The 21,679-nt window shown below is 34.1% G+C and overlaps 1 protein-coding gene across 5 annotated transcripts in view; it reads right to left on the bottom strand.

The window, feature by feature from the left end:
• Positions 1-21,679, bottom strand: part of JMJD1C (jumonji domain containing 1C) — a 291,791-nt gene that overhangs the window by 24,564 nt on the left and 245,548 nt on the right. For 4 of the 5 annotated variants that reach the window (XM_019638379.1, XM_019638382.1, XM_019638377.1 and 1 more), the window contains 9 exons: positions 19,549-19,673; positions 18,238-18,381; positions 17,948-18,140; positions 15,666-17,347; positions 11,990-12,162; positions 9,505-11,714; positions 4,780-4,981; positions 2,291-2,505; positions 1,241-1,393 (listed from right to left, as the gene is read on the bottom strand). In XM_019638379.1, coding sequence (XP_019493924.1) covers positions 1,241-1,393; positions 2,291-2,505; positions 4,780-4,981; positions 9,505-11,714; positions 11,990-12,162; positions 15,666-17,347; positions 17,948-18,140; positions 18,238-18,381; positions 19,549-19,673 — 5,097 coding nt within the window. Of the gene's footprint in view, positions 1-1,240; positions 1,394-2,290; positions 2,506-4,779; positions 4,982-9,504; positions 11,715-11,989; positions 12,163-15,665; positions 17,348-17,947; positions 18,141-18,233; positions 18,382-19,548; positions 19,674-21,679 lie in introns of all 5 variants that reach the window. The other variant, XM_019638378.1, reaches the window with a different exon arrangement.

Genomic DNA, 21,679 nt, shown 5'->3' with positions numbered 1-21,679 from the left:
TCTGCCTCGCCCGGGAAGAGCGCAATGATGGTGCCAACTTGGGCCAGTGAAACAACATCCTCCACAACTAGACTGAAGAACAAAACAGCAACTTGTCTGTTCCCCTTCCCCTGATTCCCCAGCGCTGTTCCCCTCCCTTAACTCCCCAATAAAATCTTAAAAAAAAAAAAATTGATATGGTGAGTGATAAGACTACACTTTCAAAATTAACAGTACTATGAAAATCAACAGTAATATAACCATTTAGGTTTATTAAACATAGCCTATTCTTTTTCAAAACAGGATTCATGTTCAAATATATGCATATAATAAAGAAAAATATAAATTAAAATTAATTTCTTTATAATTTGGCAAATGAAAAACAAAATATGGAACCAGAAAAATATAAAATGCATGTCATGAAGTTTTATAGCAATGCAGCTACTTCCATCAACTGAAAATATCCAAATATATTTTCATGGTTTTGAAGGAATTTAATTTCCTAACATGCATTCTTTATTATAGTTTCCCATTTTATTCATATGTAATATCTTCTGCACATCACAGGAACACCTGGCAGATGTTTGGACATGCTTGCCTACTTGCTCAGGTCTCTTTGGTAGTACTGGGTGTACAAGAAAACAGATCACAAAGGATGGGATTTAGTAATCCTATCAGTGGAAAAGATACTGATAGTTAAATCATGGTTCATCTATCAGATATACCACTATGAAAAAGAGCTTGAGTTGGAATGAAAAAGGACATTTATCTTTTCTAGACATTGAATAGTCTATCACTAAACATAATTTTACTTCTAATACTTGAACAATTTGAATCCTCTCTTTTTATTAAGGCTTTACCCCAAACACATAACTTAATACTTTCAAGGTTACCAGTATTAGGCAGCTGTGTCATTAACAGGTTCTAGAAGGAACTTCAGGCTCCTATGCATTGAAATCTTAAAGCCATAAAGCCTAATACAAATTTGGGCTACATTAAAAAACTATCTGCTTAAAATGAGAGGGTGACTCTACCAATCAGGCTAAAAAGATATAGATGCAGTTTTATTCTAGAATATCTGGCCACTCATAAACTGTTGTAACACCTTTTTAAAAAACAAATGTCACAAAACTTCCTTAATGCTATATATTTATAATTAAGGTAGAAAAAAACCTCCACAGATCTCATTTTTGCAGATAAGTGATCCTAGAGAATATGAAAATTATAAAAAATTTAAATTTATGTCAAGTTATAGACCAACCTCTAGAACTCTTCCTTTCCTTTGCCTTATAACAATCTAAACAGACCACAAATCCACATTTTTGGCAGACCCAGTGAATGTTAAACAATGTTGCTTCACATGCATCACACATTTCCCGAACTCCTCTCACTGCTCTTTTCCAGGCAATTTTAGCTGAAACACATAAAAATGAAAATGTAAAAGGCAAACCAGGAACTTTGAAGGGTATATTAACTAAAAATCAACAGCAGGTTTCTTGAAGCAATTACTAATTTCCTTCAGAAAACATACCTACATCTAATTGAAAGTTTCTCAATCTTGGCACTTTTGACATTTTGAACTAAAAAATTCTGTCTTGGGGGAGTATCCTACGCACTGTAAGATGTTTAGCAGTATGTGTGGCCTCTACCCATTAGATGTTAGTACTCTACCCTGACACCTTTTATTTTATGTAACCAGAAATGTCTCCAGTCATTGCCAAATGTCCCCTGGGATACAAACCACTGATTTAATAGAAGGGAAGTAAAAGAAGGCAGCATTTACAGCACTTAGTTATGTTGGGTGCTTTACATAAGTAAACACAATTAACCTGATTACTCTCTAAATAAAAGCTATGAAGCAGTTATCAGTCCCACTTAATAGTCATACAGTTAAGCTAGGAGTAGAGAAAGTTGAGATTCAAATATAAAATCAAACTCTAAAGACTATGATGAAACACACTAGATTAAAAATTTAAATAACTGGGATGGTATATGTCTTTATATGGCAAATGCTGAAATTTCCCTGTTTCGCATCCATAACATGTTAAACTATGTCATAATGGCAGAAACAACAAAATGCTATTGTGACTTCACGAACTGTTAATCCATTCAATTCAACCTCAATTGGAAAATATTCATTATCTTAAATGCATACCTGTGTATTTGAACATAAAAAGTGTCATTATCAAAATTAAAAGTACACAATACTAGGTAAGAATATGAACTTCTTCCACAGATTAAACATACCTCAAAAGAAATTCATAAAATGAAATTTATACAATAGCACGTTTTAAGTATTTAACTTCCTTACCATCCTTTTTCACCCAGGACAAAGCTGTTTTTTCAGATGTTACTAATTGACAGAACTTATCACCTATTATATCCAAGATGTATTTTGAAGTTTCTAAGTCTAGTTCATCATCTTCATAATTTTCATGTGTCCATAAACTCATAGCTTCATCATCATATTGGTCAGGAGAAGAGAAACCATCTATTCTAACCACTCCATTTTTACTAAATGATAACCTGAAACATTAAAACATAAAAGTATTAGCTATTAAGACAAAAGTCCAGTTATTCTGTAGTTGTAAATTTATATTTATATTTTTATGTTAAATATATAGAAATTATATTTACAATTAAAACACAAGAAAACAGGGTAATCCATATACACATACACTTTGTTAATTAAATTTAACCAACTTACATGACTCCCAGAGTGTTACACAAAAGGCAATGATATGCAGCATCAATTTTAGGTTATTTCAAGAAATAATTTTTTTATCACTTATACTTAACTCCAATCAAATGAAAACTATGTTCAAGTGTTTGATGTGAACAAATTTAAAATGTTAGCCAAATGCTGCCTAGGGCATGCTGTTATGTTATACATAATTTAAATCAGGAAACTCTACAGTTAAAAATGACCTAAATCATCTTAAGGCTTTCACTGGGAGGATTTTTAAAAAAAGCCAAGTACACATACATATTTTTTAATTAATCAAAAATGACACTTTATTAATGTGCTTTAGAGGAACAAAATAAGTTTATTAGGAACCGAACTGCTAACTTCCTTTTAGCTTCTGACATCCAATTAATATAGCTACTCAATTCGGAGAAATTTAGGGTAAATGGAAGGCAAAATTGCCATTCTCTTACCAGCTGGTGGTTATCCCTCAGTTATCTTTGTAATTGTTCTATTCTCAAACTGGGGACATCAAAAGTTCATTATAAGTCATTTTACATTTTTCAAATAGACACTACCACCATCTCCATTCACCCCTTTTCTCCATACTTTTACCTTACCCTTTCCCTTTTTATTTAAAACCAAATCTCTCCCTTTGTTATACCTCATCATCTTATTTCAGCTTTGTTATTATCTATACCTGAGCAGTTCTTTCCTTCAAACTTCTCTAAGATTTTCTTACCCTTTCTTTTTTTTGTTTGTTTTTTGGTTTTGTTTTGTTTTTGTTTTTTTTTTTAGCTGAGCCATCCTGCCACCTGTTGGTAGCTCAGCGGCAGCTCAGCTTGGGCCAGGCATCGAACCGCTGTTGCTCAGAGCTCGCACTCGAGTGAGCTCTTAACCAACTGAGCCACTCAGCCGGCCCTCGATTTTCTTACCCTTTCAAACCTACTTTCCTGTTGATTGCTTTTTCATTTTTTTCTGCACTTCCATCTGTACTACTTTGTATAAGTATTTTTTGAAGTTGTCTGTCTTTTGGAAACTATTAGCTAGAAAGATCAGGAAAAAATAAAACATAACTTGTTGTCTTCCAACAACTACATACTTTTGGGTTCTGTACTGGGCCACCAACATAATTTATTTGCCAGAGCAAAATGTCTAACTTCTTAGGAAGATGATGATGATGATTAGGAAAATAAATGCACCTAACATTAATAGAGCATTTCAGATGTGCTTGGTACTACACTAAGGACTTTGCATACTTTATATCTCATTTAATCTTCATGAAACCTCTGAGGTAGGTAGGTAGGTAGGTACCACTAACATTCAAATGATACAAATGAGTCAGGCTTAGCTGTAGTTTCACCACAGCTAATAATCATACAGTAACTAAGGGGCAGAGCTGGGACTCAAACCCAAGAATGACTGACTGTAGAATCTGAGACATTAGTCTCTACTGGCTGGGTTACCCAGCTATTTTTTAGTTGAACTCTTACAAGTCTATCTGTAAGTTTTTAGTATTAAAATATTTAGTAATATTAATATTATAGTAGTATACAGATTAATAACAACTATTAAGTTGTTTTTATATTTACTACAAAACCTACGAAACGTGACATGGTACTAAGAAATCCTTCCTGTCATTTTATAACTCATATTTTTATAGCTAAATATGTTTAACAAGATAAAAGTTTGGGGGTATTCCAATGTAATGCACTGACTTTATTTTAATGCCTAAAATACCTGGATTTATAGAATATTTGTGATTGTTAGCTAATGTACACTGTTTTGGCTAAAGTATATAAATGGTTAAAAAAAAATCTTTATATCAAACTACTGTTTCCTGTCATGTTCTAGAAAAAAATACTAATGTTTTCTCATTAAGAATAAATCTAAGAGAAAAGCTATATAAATACATGTAGCAACGTAAATATGAATTTAGTCCAATAGTTAGCTATTGTTAAATTCGGCACTAAAAAAGTTTAATATTCTTTTATGTTTCAGAAACAAGGAGGCTCGAAGACTCATTCCTGTCTCCAGAAGGGACCCTCAGAATGATAGTTATAATTTCTAGTATCTAATAAACACACTTCCCCCAATTACGTATTTTCACTTACCGTCTAAAGTAGTAAAATCTACAAAATACTGGTGAATGAGTTGATTCTTCTCCTTTTTTACTCCGAATAAGTCTACATTCTCGACACTTTTGTAAATTAGGCCCTATCTCACAGCAGGAGTCATCCTGTAAAAAGGATTCCCCAGTTTGCTTCAGCTTCTTGACTTTACGCCAATCTTTTAATACTGAACGAGGGATGCCAGCTGTAAAACCAGTAGGAAAGTATTAGCAAGATTATACCTTTTTAGAAAAGTACACTCCTTGAGATAACATTCAAGTCTATCATACAGTTGTGACAATATATTAAGAGTTTAGAAAAGCAGGAAAGAGATCATATAGTTCTAGTTACTCATTAATAAGTAAAAAGTCCAAAGCAGCACTTTTACTTACTTTTTATTCCACTAACCAAATGAACTCATTATGTCAGTATACTGGAAATGCAGATATGATTAAATCTTCTAGCTGACTGAGATTTTTACACATATTTGTATTTGTATAATAGCAAACACAAGAATTATTCATTTTATCTGTAAATCTATAGCTAAAAATACAGCCATTCTACACAAAAATTTGGCATATGTAGGAGGAAGCTCTTTTGAGACCCACAGGAAGAGCCTAAAGACCAAAAATTATTCTTTTATAAACAGATTAGTTTCAACATACTTATGTTTTAAAATAATCTGATTCTCCAAGGTAAGTGTGGCTCTTCAAGGTAAGATTTTATAATACCAATATTTGGGAGAAGGGAAGCTACAATATTTCTCTTAATATCTCTCCCTTATTATAATGCCCTCCATTTGATATCAATATTGATGGAAGCACTATCTTTTAGAAAAATAAAAGGATTTGAAGGAAGGAAAAAAGCCAACATTAACTTGGCTGTCTTTTTTGATAATAGAAAGAAAAAAAGGGCATCATGGAAGTTTAAAGAAAAACAAAAATTTGCATGAAAAATATACCAGGGGTGCCAAAAAAATGTATACACATTTTAAGTAATGTTATCTATGTTCAAGCAGTAGTTCGCCGTAATCAGAAGTGTCTGAATGCTGATAGTAACCACTTTGAGCATCTCTTGTAATTGCAGAAGTCAAACATGACTTGTATTCATCTTTTGTTATTGGTATACATTGAGTATTAGGATTAATAGATTTTCCTTTCTTAAAATGTGTATACATTTTTTGCCACCTTCTATATAGTGCAGGAAAAAATTATATATTTATATTATGTTATTTATACTGTAGTCTACATCACAGCTCCATCACTTTTATTAACTTGAATTTAACTGTTGTAATAACACTGGGTCAAATAATTACTCCTCTATAGAACAGGAAGAATATAAAACATGCATAAATTACAGTTCACCTATTAAATTTTTACAAATATATTACTTTATAATAAACCTATATCGGGACAATCAAATAATTGTTGACTCTTATAAGTGTGTTTATACTGCCCATATTAATGTATCTATATATCAGACATGAGATTTACATAGTTTACTATTTCTGTCATGCTGAAAGAATACACTATATTTCCTACCCTTGTGTTTTCTAATCATGCCCATTTTGTGGATCAGAGGCAGTACAACTATTCTGAGACTACATACTTCTTTGGAGAAGCTTGTAGCAAAACTCTTGTCTTTAGCTCCCACTATCACCTGTTCATAGTGTATACAGTACAATTACAGCAAGATCATACATCTTAAGATAGGAAGGTTTGTTTAAACTCGTGTGGCCCCCCAAAAAATCAGCTCCAGTTATTAAGCACTTCTAGGACTGCTGCCTGGTTCTTTACAATTATAAGTTCTCCCCTTTTCTGTTTCTAACTTAGGGAAAGGAGCCATTTGACTTAATCCATTAGAGAAACACACACACACACCAGTTATGTTATAAAAATGTTTCCAGAAGTTTGTTTAAAAGGTTCGTTATTTCCTCCACTGTGCATAAGACAGGTTTCTCCTATGGGCTGTATAAAAGGTTCAGAACTTTTAGAAGTCAGAATGAACAATGAAGATGGTACACTGCTGATAACTTTTATTTGGTACACTTGCTTCCAATCACTTATTTACTTTTTAAAAAATTAATTACACTAGAATAAACTAAATGCAATCTATTTCTATTTTGACTAGGCAACAACTATTAACTAATATGCTTTTACATTCCAAATAATGGAACACCTCAAAGAGTATGGATAACCATACCATTGTGAACAATTTCAATAGTGTAACAAATCAGATGTCTCAAAGCAAATCTCAATTCTGTAACACAAAATATATACTCAGCACTTTTTATTTTTAAAAGAATGAATAAATGAATTACAAAGACATGAAGGCCCAGGTAATATGAACAGTTTTAGACATTATAATTTTTGCTTTGGCTAGGCCACACAAGACTGTAGCGAACTCCTTTTATAAATTTTACTGTGTTTGTACAATAAATAAAACTTCATCTTTCAATTCATATATCTAATTTATTGGTAACATCTAAAATCTAAAAGTTTGAGATTAAGACACTTAGTCAACAAAAAATACTTAATGGCTATTTCTACTTCCTTTAAAGGTTTTATACTGTAAACTTTCAACCTTTTGTTCTCAATTTACTACCAAATCCCCAAATAGTTGTTCTAGCAACTGAAAATTAGGAAGGAAAAAAATTAGTGACAAATACATGTTAACCTTTAATCTCTGATATGCCATCACCTTAAAAAATATTTATTGACATATAGAATTTAACTCTGATTACAGTTATATTTAAATTTGATGGGCAATTTCAGTTCATAAAATAAAAATTATATTAGAAAATTAGTTATGGAAAAGCAGCAGATAGCAAGACATTCCAAAACAGGAAATAAAGCAAAATCTATTATACGTGGCTTTAGAATATTCTGAGAAACAAACTATTATACGTGTAAATTGTGTAATTATACATGTATAATAGTGTATATAATCATATTACATTCTCTAAGCGCAGACATAACTCACTTTTTTTGATTCACTATGACTGATGACAACCCCAATGGACATTAGAAGGATAAAGGTCGTATTTAATCCATTAGGTAGATAAATCTACTCAGGTTTAGGAATTCGATTTATAAACTCCCAATTTAGAGAACAATAGCACATCAATGCTGCCCATAATTAATAGATATTATTTAATAGTCACAATATTATTTTGGATTTGGGAATAAATGGGACTTTAACATAGCCTCTCTGATGTTAGTACTAAGTGGGGGAGATTTGACTATAACAGCTTGAAAAATAAAAGTGATGATTCCAGTATTAGAACTCTTACAATGGAAACATGGACATTCAATCTCAAAATAAAAACAGAATATGTACTTCATTAAGAATTAATTGTATAAATCTGACTTCATAAGAGTTTTCTAAGTGTTAAAAATTGGAAGGTTCCTATCTTTGTTTCCTGTAAGTTTAACTCAAGTATTTGAATACCCAGCACCAAAGGAAATGTTATGTGATGGAAGAGAAACAATTATTGACCACACTAAGCTTCTTAAGAATTCACTGGGAAAGTAAGTAGAACACATGAGAAACAAAAAACACTGGCCGCAATCCGATACTCAAATAAATGGCAGGTATCCTTCGTTGTCTATCTCCCTCTCTTTCTTTCTTCTGACTATATTTGTATTTCAGTCTCTCAGCCTCTCTGTCTCTAGTTGAGCTTGTTCCTTCGTTCTTTCACTTCCTGACTGTCCTTTTCTATCATTCCATCCTCCTGTTTTTCACTCCTTCACTTTGCCTCTGATTTCCACAGGCATGTGGGAAAATCTCATTCAGTGAAACGGCCCCAATAAGAACATTCAAGCATCTAAATATGCTTGTGAAAGTACTTTTTGAATGTCCACATTGTCACAGATATTTCATATATTGTATGTGGATGAATACACGATATAGTGAAACTATTAAGTGCTTTCTGCATTGTGCAACATACCTAAAAAGAAATAAGCAAACTGAGAAAAATTACTTCTAGAATAAAAACATATAGAAACACTTCATAGTGAATATTATTGGCAAGTATCACTTATTTGGTCACGCTATAGCCACAAAAGAAATGTAATTATCGGTTTTTAAACTTTTACTTATTATGGATGTTCTTGAATAGAAATGAACACACATACCCACAACCACCTCCACCACAGCTTTTATTTAACTTTTAGCCATAGTTAAGGACTGCTTGAATGAGTAGCATTATTAAATAGAAGGTAATTTCAATAAGCTTTCAATTTTGTCATGAAATGAGAGAAGGGTGAGATACAGGCCACATCCACACTACTTTGAAGTAATTCTCGTTAAAATATGTGACTTCAAGTAAGTATATGTGAAAAGATTCTTTTTCAACTAGATCTTGTTGTAGGTAAATATGAGAAATCCACTTCTGACGGGATGGCTCTAACTACATTTCTTACAGGTCTTAGAAATGGTCAAAATTCTAAGTAACTACTAAATTACACATTGGGTTTTTGCCAATATGAGTGCTAGGTAAAACATATTTCTATATGTCTCTTAAAAATGGAGACAGGTACAGTTTTCATTTCCTCTTACAGGGTACTTGTGAAATACAGAAATGAGGTGAATGGCCACATACATTATGCTAGGGCATGCAAATAAAGTCAAAAGATGCCTTTAAGCTCACTAATCTTTAGAGAACCATGCCATGATTGGAAGAACATACAGCCTATTTTACCTGAGATAAAAAATAAATTTACTTACCACTAGTACTGCTGCTCTGCAACTTCAATTTACTTTTTTCTTTGGCACTCCTGCTGAGAACTCCATTGGGTTTTAAATCTTCTTCTATTTCACCTTTTCTCTTCTGCAAATCATTTTGCTTCTTTTTATAAGTTGGCTTAGGTTGCCTTTTAGTCCTTTGCTCTGACTTGCTTTCACTTTCATCGGAGTCTCCACTTTCAGAGCCAGATTCATAAGTTCTTTTGGCTTTTCTCCTATTGACCTTATTATCATCTTTGACATATTTATCAACTATGACCTTACTATCTACACTATTTTGTATATCATTAGATGTAGAGGCTATTAAATTGACAGAACATGGCTTAATAATTTCTGAAACAGAACTCCCTGAATTTTCCATTTTATTAGTATTTTTATCTTCTTCTGAATGTCTAGTAAGCCAGGCTTTTTTCAGTTTAGTATGGTAGTTTGGTTGACTTGTCTGGGATGCTTGCCCATTTCCTACAGAGTTTGCTTTGTTTATTGTACTACAGACGACAGTGCTATCCAAGAGAAGGGCGGCTGAAGATGTCTGATTTTTCACAGCATTAGGCTCAATCTCACTAACATTACTACTTTTATATTGAGCTGCAGCCAATGCTGCCTTGTGCTTTTTTAAATGAATAAAATCAGTTGTGCCTGAGAACCCAGAGCTGGGCTGAACAGCACTTCCTGTCTTACTACTGGCTGGTGTAACTGGAGCTGTGGTGCTGACCCTGCATTCTTGTGTTTGCGCCACTGAATGACTGACACTTTTTGAAGAGGTACATTCTAAGGATTTAGAGGCCAAAATGGTGTTTGATAAAGAGTAAATTATTTCGGAACCACCCCAGCTGGAAACACTGGTGGTAGTGGCAGCAGATGTGAAAATATCCATTTTGGTATTACACAATGTATTTACAGCAGACACAACTGAGCTGGGAACACCACCCTGTGAGACCGCCTGAAAGTTTTTTTCAGATTTTATGTGAGCAGTGTCTGAATTCACACTTGGCAGAATGATTCTTCCAGTCTCTCCAGCTTCTGCTGGTTTGATGCAATCTGTTTGATTTGCCCCAGCTGAAGATCTTTCACTAACTCGATCTTTGGAAGCTATCTGCATTGCTGGCACACTGTCAAGTTTTGTACTAGAAGGTGGACGTACAATGACAGATGCCATAGCAGCCTGTGACTTTCCGCTGCTTTTCTCTACATGCCATTCAGCTTTCTCTTTGCTGAGGTTATTATTAGATTTCCACATTTCCGTCACATTCTGTTCAGAAGAGCTCTTAAAATTTGCCTGAGAGTCTTTTGGCTCAGGAATTAGAGTTGGAGGCTTTTGTGATTCTTGAACTTTCCCACCAGCATTTACAGGCATCACTGGAGTTAAAGTTGGAGGGGAAAGGCTACTATAGCTGCTTTCCTTTCTTTCCAGGCTGTGATGAATTGGTGGGTGAAATACTGGTGCTCTATGTAAAGCAGGCATACTCCGGAGCGTATTTGTAGAAGAAACTGTCAAATGGGTAGGACTCCTACAATCATTTCTGAAGGTTGTTACTGAGTGAGAAGCAATTTGATGGGGAAGATGTTCTGGTATCTTGCTTACTAAACCTTCACTTTCTGGTTGGTGTTTAATTAAAGGTGGAGGTTTTGAAAGAGATGTTATAAATGAACTCAGAGTTTGAGGATTAGCTGATGCTGCAAGGGTATTACTCTGTTTTTCACTGTAAATATTTGAAACTTCTTTGGATGGGTATGACCTTGGTGGTTCGTTGACCACACTATTAGACAATGTAGTGAAATAGTTACTTTGAGGCAAACTATGAGGCACCGAGTGCTTCATTTTATAAAGATCTGATACTGAGCATTCTACATCCTTGTCTTGTTTGAGGACATGGCTTTTAGGGCTAGAAGATGACAATGCTACTCTGGAATAATTATCTCTCTCACCCTCAAGCCCCTTGATTTTAGTTGTAAATGGAGCAACGTCAATACTTTCTTGAAGAATTCGACGGTGTTCTTCCTTATATTTGTTTAATCTCTCCCCAGTCTCCTGGGGTGGTCTCTGTAATTGATTCATCACAGGATCCACAAAATGCCTATGCAAGTGACCATCTTTTCCAGTCTGTGACCTACTCAGCTCCAGATCACTTTTCGCTGATGTGGATGAAACAGAACGTAATGGTTCAATAAAAGCTTTCCTTTCCAATTCTCTATAAAGAAAATACACAAAGGTTTCTGTAATCACTTTTTCTTGTATGATACAAAGATAGCTTCTATGCAATATCATTCTATTATGAAAGTAAAACACGACTTTGCATGTACTCTAATATTATCAAGTAAATCAGGAAGTCTATCAAAACAGAAAGAATACTACTTATTCAAAGTTGAGTTTTAAGACATTAATTTAAAATTACCGGCTTAACAAGTGAATTAAGGAAAACTATAAAAGACAAGGTATAAGTTTTTTAAGTACTGGTGAACTTACTCTTTGTGGTGATCTGCTAAACTTTTTGTCAATGGTGGACTGGAATGCGCTGTAATTTTAAGAGGTCGATGAGGCTCTGCACTGGAAGGTCTGACAGGAATGTGACTAAGTAATCCAATACCATCCGCTGAGGTCACAGGGGTAGGTTGATGTAACCAAGGGCTGGGAGAATTCTATTAAAAAAAAAAAATCAGACTTTAGTTACTAGAAAAAGCTATAAACACAATATCACAGGACTTTAATAGAGTCTTTATGAAGCATGTGACTTTTTCTAAATGCATCTTATGAGAAATATTCAGAAAAATAAGTAACCAACATGATTATATGGACATTTTCACATGTCAAAAATTAATCAGCATTAAATTAGTAATTTCCAGAAATTATTTTACTAAATGCAGATTTTGATATCATTACCTTTAATGTATAAAAGATTAGAGAACATAGATTACAAGATTTCCTAAGATTCTATCATCAAAAGAACATATGATGCTAATAGGAAAAAAAAAAAAAAAAAAAGAATTTGTTATTCCTAAAATACATTTCACCAGAAACAGAAATCAAATCAAGTCATTTGCCAATTTTTGTTGTCAAAATAACACTTTTTCAATAAAACAATTTACTTAGAATTGGCAGGAAATTACATTTTCATGACCCAATTGGACTCCATTTCACTATAAGCTATAAATATTGGTAGGCCAGTAAACCTGGAGGTGTGGAGGTACAACAAAATTATTATTTTTTTTAATATATCAATATGCTGTCTTTCTCATACTGAATATGACATTGATCTCTATGTCAAGAGTTTCAACTATCTAAATATACGCTCAGAAATTGCTTTTCTACTATGACTCATTGATATTCTTCCAGGACATCATCATCTGTTGAGTCAAGTTATTGGAAAAATACAACCCTTTGATTTTCACAAAGGGAATGAATTTTACATCTCAAAATGATAATGCAAAAGCAATGATATCACACCGAAGATATGCTGCAGTCAAATGACTGAGATTAAAAAACACATTATAAATACAGTCAATAATGTTGCAACAACTATGTATAGTGCCAGGTGGGTAAGAGGCTAATCAGGGGAATCACTGCATAAATTATATAAAAGTCTAACTATTATGTTGTATACCTGAAACTAATAGAATACTGAATGTCAACTGTAATTGAAAAAAAGAAATACTTAAAAATAACACAAAGACCTCTAAAAAATAAATTAAAAATAACTATAAATTATAAACCTCACATAAGAGAAAAATATATATATACATGCAAGTACATAAGGATTCAATTGTTTAAAAGGCCTCAAGTCTACAAGATCCAGAAATATTAGGTTACAATCAATTATGAAAATGATAGAAGTTTTTGACTATAGAATAACATTAAAAATAACTTCCTAATTGTTTCTTCACTTTAACTCACAATACTAGGGTTAAGACATCTTCACTTTTGCTCAAAGTGTTTTACATAATAAATGAAAATCTGATATGCTAAAGTTTATGACCAGTTAACAAAACATAATAAACATGGAGGCTAATTCCAGTACATATATTAAGAGAGGCTCCTACCCAAGCCATTTCTAACAGTTACTTAAATCTGTTTTCCAGGATTTGGACGTTATGGAAAAAGACTCAAAAATATCTGCCAGCTCTTGGCTCCTGTGTGTTCCTCTAGCCTGCCCCTTTGTCCACTATCAGCTGTAGCTACATTCATGACACGTGAGAGTGTGAAAGGTTAGAGTAAAAATGTGGGTGCACAGGGCAGCTGGGTCACCAGGGCTGCTTTCAATTCTGACAAAGAGGATACTGAAATGATTAGTGACTTCATTGACTTCAACTACATAATGCACACATTCTAGTAAGATTCCACCTACTGTTAAGTTCAATGGCACCACCAAGAATGGAAACAGGAAGCTTATGATCAATGCAAGCATAATTCTTCCAGAATTGAGTTCCTGCCAACATCAAATGTGGGTGAACAATAAACTGTGGATTTCACTGGTGGTGATTTCATTAAAGAAGGCCAAAGCTCATATGACGGTGGAGCCAAAAGGAGTTGATGGTTGTAATGGGAATAATCAACAAGAAATATCCTTTGAATTTGTTATAACTCTATCTTGCACCATTAACCTTGATGCTCCTCACCACCAAGGTCAACAATCACAACTTGGGAATCAAGGAAGGACCCATGACCACAGTCTATATGTCTGCATTGCTGCCCAATACAACAGCTCCTCTGACAAACTTTTGGGAACACAAACCTTGCATTTACTGGCACTAACATGGCTCTATGTCAGCAGTATTATCCCTGAAGTAAACGAGAAGGTTACTAACATAGTCTTCCAAATTGCCATTCCCAACATATCTACTGTGGATCTTGCTCAACTTGAGAAAGGTGTCAAAAATACCTATGTTCATTGCAGTGTTATTTATAGTTGCCAAGGGGTAGAAGTAACTAAAAGTCCATGGATAAATAATGTATAAAGAAAATGCAGTATATACATACAATGGAATATTAACAGAGCTTAAAAAAGAAGGAAATCCTGTTACATGCTCCAACATAGATGAACTTTGAGGACATTATGCTATGTGAAAAAGGTCACAAAAGGACAAATACTGCACGATTCAACTCAAATGAAGTATCTAAAGCAGTCAGAATCATAGAAACAGAAAGCAGAAACATGACTGCCAAGGACTTGGGGGGTGGGGGGTGGGAATGAGTATTTAGAGGGTATAGAGTTTCAGTTTTGCAAGATGATAAAGATCGGTTGCACAATAATGTGAATAACTTAACAGTACTGTACACTTAAAAATGGTCAGGATGGTAAATTTAATCTTAAGTGGTTTTTTTTTTTACCATGGCCTAAGTTGGTAGGTAGGTAGAGAGAGAGATAGAGTTAAAAAATACTCTGGGGGATTCTTGAAGAGCATCCTGGGCTGCCCCAAAGACTAAGCTGTCTCCTGAAGTTGAACAGGGACACTCATCCTCCCATTTTTTATATTGGAGTTGGAAATGTCCTCAACAACAATTTCTTAGTATGAAATGTAGCCACAGAAGCCACAGTGCCCATGAAGGAATAAGAGATCTATATTACCACCTTCAGCAATACTCTGTTACGTAGAGGGAATCTAAGCCTCAACTTTACTCCCAAATATCAGGACCCTCTAACCTTGGCATCCTTAAGAGAACAAGGAGATTAGAGAGTCATAGCTTGTAATTTACCATCAACACAATAATGTATCTAGCTGGGAAATATAACAATTTGTCTTTAAAAAATAATTTGATAATATAAATAAAAAACTTTGTAATTTTATATAAATTTTAATCCAGAAACTTTACTTCTAGGAATTTAGCTGAACAAAACAATTATAGATGCATGCCATAATTACCTATGAAGATATTCATTCCTCAAAATAGGTGTATCAGAACAATCTAGTAAGTTTTAATTCTTTAAATTGGCTTTTTAAAAAATATATATATAAGCTTTCCTGAGATTTCAGCTTCTACGGTTCCAAAAATTACTAAGCATTAAAAATTTCATTATAATTTGAAAATAATAACTGAAAAATTTAACATTTTATATGAAGAAATCTAAAAAAATTAATGGATATTGAAAAAGTACTTGTATACATGACTAATCTATATATATATGGCGAACTACAGTGTAACTTACCCTCCTTAAAGAAGATTCAGCATTAACTGCATTTTCTGGGTGAACCCACTTAGAAGAAGGTAGACCGAGTCCTGAGTATGCATGTGTTCCATTTGGGTATTGCCAAATAATTGGATAAAGACCAAGCTGATTATATGAAGCAGAAGGATGGGCTTGTCCAAGAAGATGAGGTGACTGGTGCTGTAACAATTGTTGCTGTTGCTGGTGTGCTAGTGCTAAGTGGCTCAAGCTGCTGGCATGAGCAGTCTCTAGTCGTGGGTGGCCACCAAGTAAGGAGGCAGCAGGCACTCCAGGTAACACAGTAGGAAGTAAATGGGGGTGATGAACAGAATGGTGTGGACCACTAGTCAGGGGGTGAGTGTTAATGGTAGGCAATGGAGTTTGACTGGATGATCCAGCCAATAGGTGGGGTGCAGGAGTTAAGGCTGGGTGATGGGTACCTGGATTTATACAGGTTCTATGGGATGAAGAATGAAGAGGAAAAGGATGCTGGTTTAAGAAAGGTGAAATGTGATTAGCTCCTGTTTCTGATCCAATAAGTGCAGGATCTCTGTAAACTGTGAAATGCTCATTTTTATCAATGATAAGAGGGCTCTTTGTAGTTTCCAATGTATTCCCCCGAGTAGGAACTGGATGAAAACTGCATCTTGATAACTCATGTTCTATCTTATTTGCCAGTCTTCTTTCACCAGCAGATTGGCTGTTCACATAAGTGGCCTTAGACTTTACAGAATCAGGAGAATGGGTAATTTTAGGTTTAACAACTTCAGGTGAGGGATTGGATTTTGTCTTGTGAGCATCTACTGAAGTATTAAATTTAGACTTTATAGTCTCTGGAGGGGGACTTCGCTTACACAGCTTATCTTCTGTCAGAGAAACCGCATTTAGAGAAGACGTGTAAGAGGCATACTGATTTTTTTCTTTTTCTATATTTAGATGATCATTTCCTGAAGAAGTATTCCTAACATTTGATTGGGTTAAGTCTAATTTAACTACATCACTAACCCAGCTGGGGTCAGAATCTTGTTTTGCTGTTTCCAAATATTTTGCATTTGCAATTGAATGTTTTGAATCACTAGCATTAGGATCCATTTTCTGAAGTGTCTGAAGGCCAAAGGTACTTGAGTTTTCCTGACCCACTTTTTCGGAATTAGTGTCATTAGTAATATCAATAACACATTTTGGTGTGGGTGGTCTGGATACAAATTTCTCCTTTGACAATAATTCCACTGTATGCGTTTTCTCCATATTGCATTCCTTAAGAAGTAAATCATTGGGATTATGATCAGAAAGTGTGGCCTGTTCTAATGAATGGATAGTCATTTTTTCTTGAAGCTGAGAGTCAACAGACTTCTGCTTCTCTGCTTCATGTTTTTTACCTTCTTGTATTTGATCCCAGGGAGGCTGACTATCTATTAGTTTCTCCTCTCCTGTCTTCTCATTATTTTGGGATTTTTCTTCTTCTCCATTTATCTTTGAAGTATTTTTATTTTTCAACTCATTTTCTGGCTTCTGCTCTGAGGCATTATTTATTATTCTCTTATTTGAATTTTCTGAGTCACTGCTCTCAGAAAAGTCTGAAACATTGTCAGTTCGTAGTCTTTTCATATTTAGCTTCTTTTCATCCTCCTCAGGTTTCCTCCTTTTGTTTATCAACTGTTTGTTTTTACCTTTAGAATTTTCTGTAAAATTAAAAAAAAAAGGAACAATTTTTTTCACATCAATATTAAATAAGTATATTTTAAAAGTTGGTTTTTTTTGTTTCTGTTTTATTTGTTCTCATTCCCTTAAAAAAGTGGGTCTTGGGCCGGCCGAGTGGCGCGATGGTTAAGAACTCGCTTGGGATGCCAGAGGGCCCCGGTTCGGATCCCACATATGAGGGCCAGTGACACTGCCCTCCACAGCTAAGATGCTGAACAACAGCTCAACCTGGAGCTGGGCTGCCATGAGTCGCCGGCGACGGCGTAGGCTGCAGCCCCTGTGGCAATGGGTGGCCATGGGCTACCGTGTGTAGCCAGCAGCCAGCGTGAGCGGCCAGCAGCCAGCGTGAGCGGCCAGCAGCCGCAGTGAGCGGCCGTCCAGAAGCCGGCGACTGATCTGCCTCGCCAGAGAAGAGCACAATGATGGCGCCAACTTGGGCCAGTGAAGCAACATCCTCCACAACTAGATTGAAGAACAAAACGACAGCAACTAGTCTGTTCCCCTTCCCCCAATTCCCCCAGCACTGTTCCAATTCCCCCAATAAAAAAAAAAATCTTTAAAAAAAAAAAAGTGGGTCTTACCTCCTCGTGCTATATAATCATACTTTTCCTCCTTCATTTTCTCTTCATCTGGTACACTGCTATCTGAGCCCTTCCTCTTATTTGGACGGCTATTTCTTTGTTGCTGTTGCTGGTGTGTATTCTGTTTTGGTACAGCAGCTTGGGAGTTCATTGCTGGTCTGGGACTATTTGCTTGGGCACGTGTATAATGACCCTAAAAATAACCAATTAATGATTTGTTTATTACCTGATCCTAAGTAATCTAAGGGGAAAATTTTCTTATAATAATCTAGAAGTAACAACATACATACGTGAACAGCGTTGCTATTTTGACTGGCACGAGACCTTCGCCGTGATGTAATGCCAATATTTTCACCTTTTAACAAAGAGTGAACAACATCATCTAGAAAGGTCATTTGAACCATAGAAGGATCGACATTCTGTGGTTCTAGTACCTAATCCATGACACAAAACAAGAACAAAAATTAAATCCAATCAGCTAGCCAATGTGATATTAGATACATATTTTTTGCTAGGTAGAAATGTCTAGAAATCAGTTTGGGATCCTTAATTTATAAGACACTACCATATTTATAATAAATCAAGTTTAATCACTAAATATAAAATTATAACTTTCTGAAACCTATTGCAAGTACAGCTTGAAAACCAAGGGTAAGAATTAATGAGGAGTATAACGTGAAGTCATAATATGTATTTTAAAAATAGGAAATAATTTTCAAAAAATAGCTATAAATTAAAACTAAAATTGTAGAGCTTAGGAAGAACAAAAGGACAAAAATTATGTAAATAAATAACACTAATATCAATTTTTAAAGACCAGTTAAAGAAAGACCTATTTTAAAAACTAAAGGCAATTTTGTGCTTCAGTGAGAGGTGAAAAAGTTTGCTACCTTTTTAGGGAAAAAAATCAAATACCATTAAACAATGTATTGCAATACTTAGCATTTTGACTAAAATTTTAATGAAAGTATTTAAATTGTTTATAAAGAGCCTCTCATTTATTGAGATTTCCTCCGCAATCCACACAGGTGGGGGGGGGTGTAAACATCTACCTTTTTTTTTTTTTTTTTGCAGGAAAATAAACTACAGGTTTAAAAATTTTGAAATCAAGGCTTTCAGAATGTTATTTAAAACTCCATACGAAATTTGTATCATTAATATTCACCATAAAACTTAAGGGAGCATACCAACTCTGAAATTTGATGTAAAAAGAGCTACAGTGTGTGCTAAAGTTTTCATTAGTCAAAAGAAAATATTTGGGAAATATTTTTATTCCTGGAGAGACAGAAAAGCTGACTCTAAGAAAGAAAATTTTAGCTGACCTAAGGATTTTTTAAAAAGAAGTCATCAATTAAAAGAGTTTGATGTCTCTATTTCAGGGAATGATTGTATCAGTGTTGAAATAAATTTGGCATCATTATCTCTCAAAGACCTCTACATAACATCAATATATTTAAACTTATTGGGTGTTTATGACTAAAAAAAACCATGAAAATTATTTGGTACCAACATGTTGATACATTGGGGGGGGGAGGGGGGAGACACACAGGATATTTGAACTATAAATACATCTTTTCAAAAATATTAGTTGGACTATTTACCTGATCATTCATAACGATCATGGTGCGAGTGAAGAGATCATGATGAGTAATTATGCCAGTAAACCACTGGGTGGCAGAGTCTTGTCTATATACTCTCACTCTGTATCCATTTAAGGAATAAGGACCTTAAAAAATAAATAAATAAACAAACAAACATAAACAATAGGGACATCTTGAAGACATTTTCATTTAAAAACTACCTTTTAGGAGAAACATAAGCTATTTTATAGATGAGCAATATACTCGAATACCAGTTTTCAAAAAAATATGGTAGAAAACAAGTGAATATACATTAGAGCCAGATCATTCTGAAGTTATCATTAAATACACTTCTAGACACAAATACTTCCTAATTCAATGGAAATAAAGTACTTTAAGTCAGAAAGAATATTTCTGGGATCATGATTTAATAATTCGACTGTATAAAACGTAATAATACTATGGTGGTCTAGAAAGTAGTAAAGGTTACAAAGCTACTTAGTACAGTTGGGGGGGCACATGACTACATGGCTGAAATGGTAAGGTAATTTGGAACTTGATGCATGTGTCTTCTAGTTGCCAAACTTGACCATAAACAACTACATTTTGATTTCTCTGTGACAGCTAGGAAAAGTTGCCTGAAGTCTTCAAGCATGCAGAGATTGTTAAGTGAATTTATAAATATGGTGCTTAAATGCTTTATAAGAAACTATGCTATACTTTTGGATTAAATTCATTTTTAAGGATATCTACATATAAATAGCTTTTAGAAAATAAGAAAGGATTAAATAATAAAAGATACATGTCTGTATATATGTATTCAAATATGCCTATTAAAACAAAAGTTACTCCACAGCAGAGTATAATGATGATAAAAATATCTTCAATTCACAGGTACTACAATAATATCAAACACTTGGAAGGTTAACAAGAACTGCATGTGTGTGTGTGGTGGGGGGAGATTAGTTCACCTTAAAGATGGTTTTACACAGTGCTTTCAAAATTTACAAGTGCTTATTTAATCTACTTCCAACTCTTAGGTACTGTTTTTTCCCCTTTCACAAAAATTAAGAAAGTGAAGTTGATAGTTTAAATTAATTTTTAAGTGAAAGAACTAGGCCTGTATTTTTCTGTTTCTTAGGTTAATGTTTTCTTCTACAGTTATAAGACATTCAACATATTGATTAATGGTTTAATATTTATTTGCCAGCTTTTACAAAATTTATGCCAACATCAGCCTAAAATATTAATCAACTAACACATCTGGAGAAAGTATTCTATATGATCTATAAATAACATTCATAGTCATAATCAATTATACAAATGCTAATCTTTTCTCACTCTGAAAGAATAAGACTCCACATTATTTTTTTCTGAATGTAATCTAGAAAAAGCTTATAGAATAATTCCAAATAATGACCAATTTTCAATTCCCATTAGTACACCATCTTAACTGTCTTGTCCATAACCAAACACAATTTGGTGTTATCCTCCCATTAATTCTGCATAAAGTGGACAGGAATTATACTGCCTTAATATTTCACCTCTAAGAATATGATAAGGAAACAAAAAGTTATTTAAAAATATTAGCCTGGGGGCCGGCCGAGTGGCTCAGTTGGTTAAGAGCTCGCTCAAGAGGTGGAGCTCTGAGCAACAACTGTTCGATTCCCAGCCCGAGCTGAGCAGCCACTGAGCTGCCAACAGGTAGCAGGATGGCTCAGCTAAAAAAAAAAAACAAAAAAAAATTAGCCTGGTTTCTTCAATAAATAAACTTCAAGGAAAGGAAGGGGAAAAAAGATAAAACAGGACACATTAACCAATTAGTTTGTGGACATTTTCTGGATCCCCTTATTTATGTATCAATCAATCCATCCTGTTAAAAGTCATTTAAGACATTCATGAGAAAAATGGAAATTTGAGTATCCAGTATATTATTAATTTTTTTTGGTATAATAATGTTATGGTGGCTTTAAAAATTGATAGAATGTGGCGATGTCTGAAATTTGATAAATGTAAATGACAGAATGAATGCGACAGGATTTGCCAAGGTTTTATAGTTTTGGGGGCTCACAGATAGGCACATGGAATGTTCACCGAAATATTCTATTTTCTGGGTATGTTTCAAATTCTCCACATTAAAAGTTTTAAAATA

This window comes from Hipposideros armiger, unplaced genomic scaffold (genome assembly GCF_001890085.2).
Source record: "Hipposideros armiger isolate ML-2016 unplaced genomic scaffold, ASM189008v1 scaffold_39, whole genome shotgun sequence".
Classification (NCBI taxonomy): domain Eukaryota; kingdom Metazoa; phylum Chordata; class Mammalia; order Chiroptera; family Hipposideridae; genus Hipposideros; species Hipposideros armiger.
Note: the sequence above shows the minus strand (reverse complement) of the source record. Positions and strands in the feature narration are given on the sequence as shown.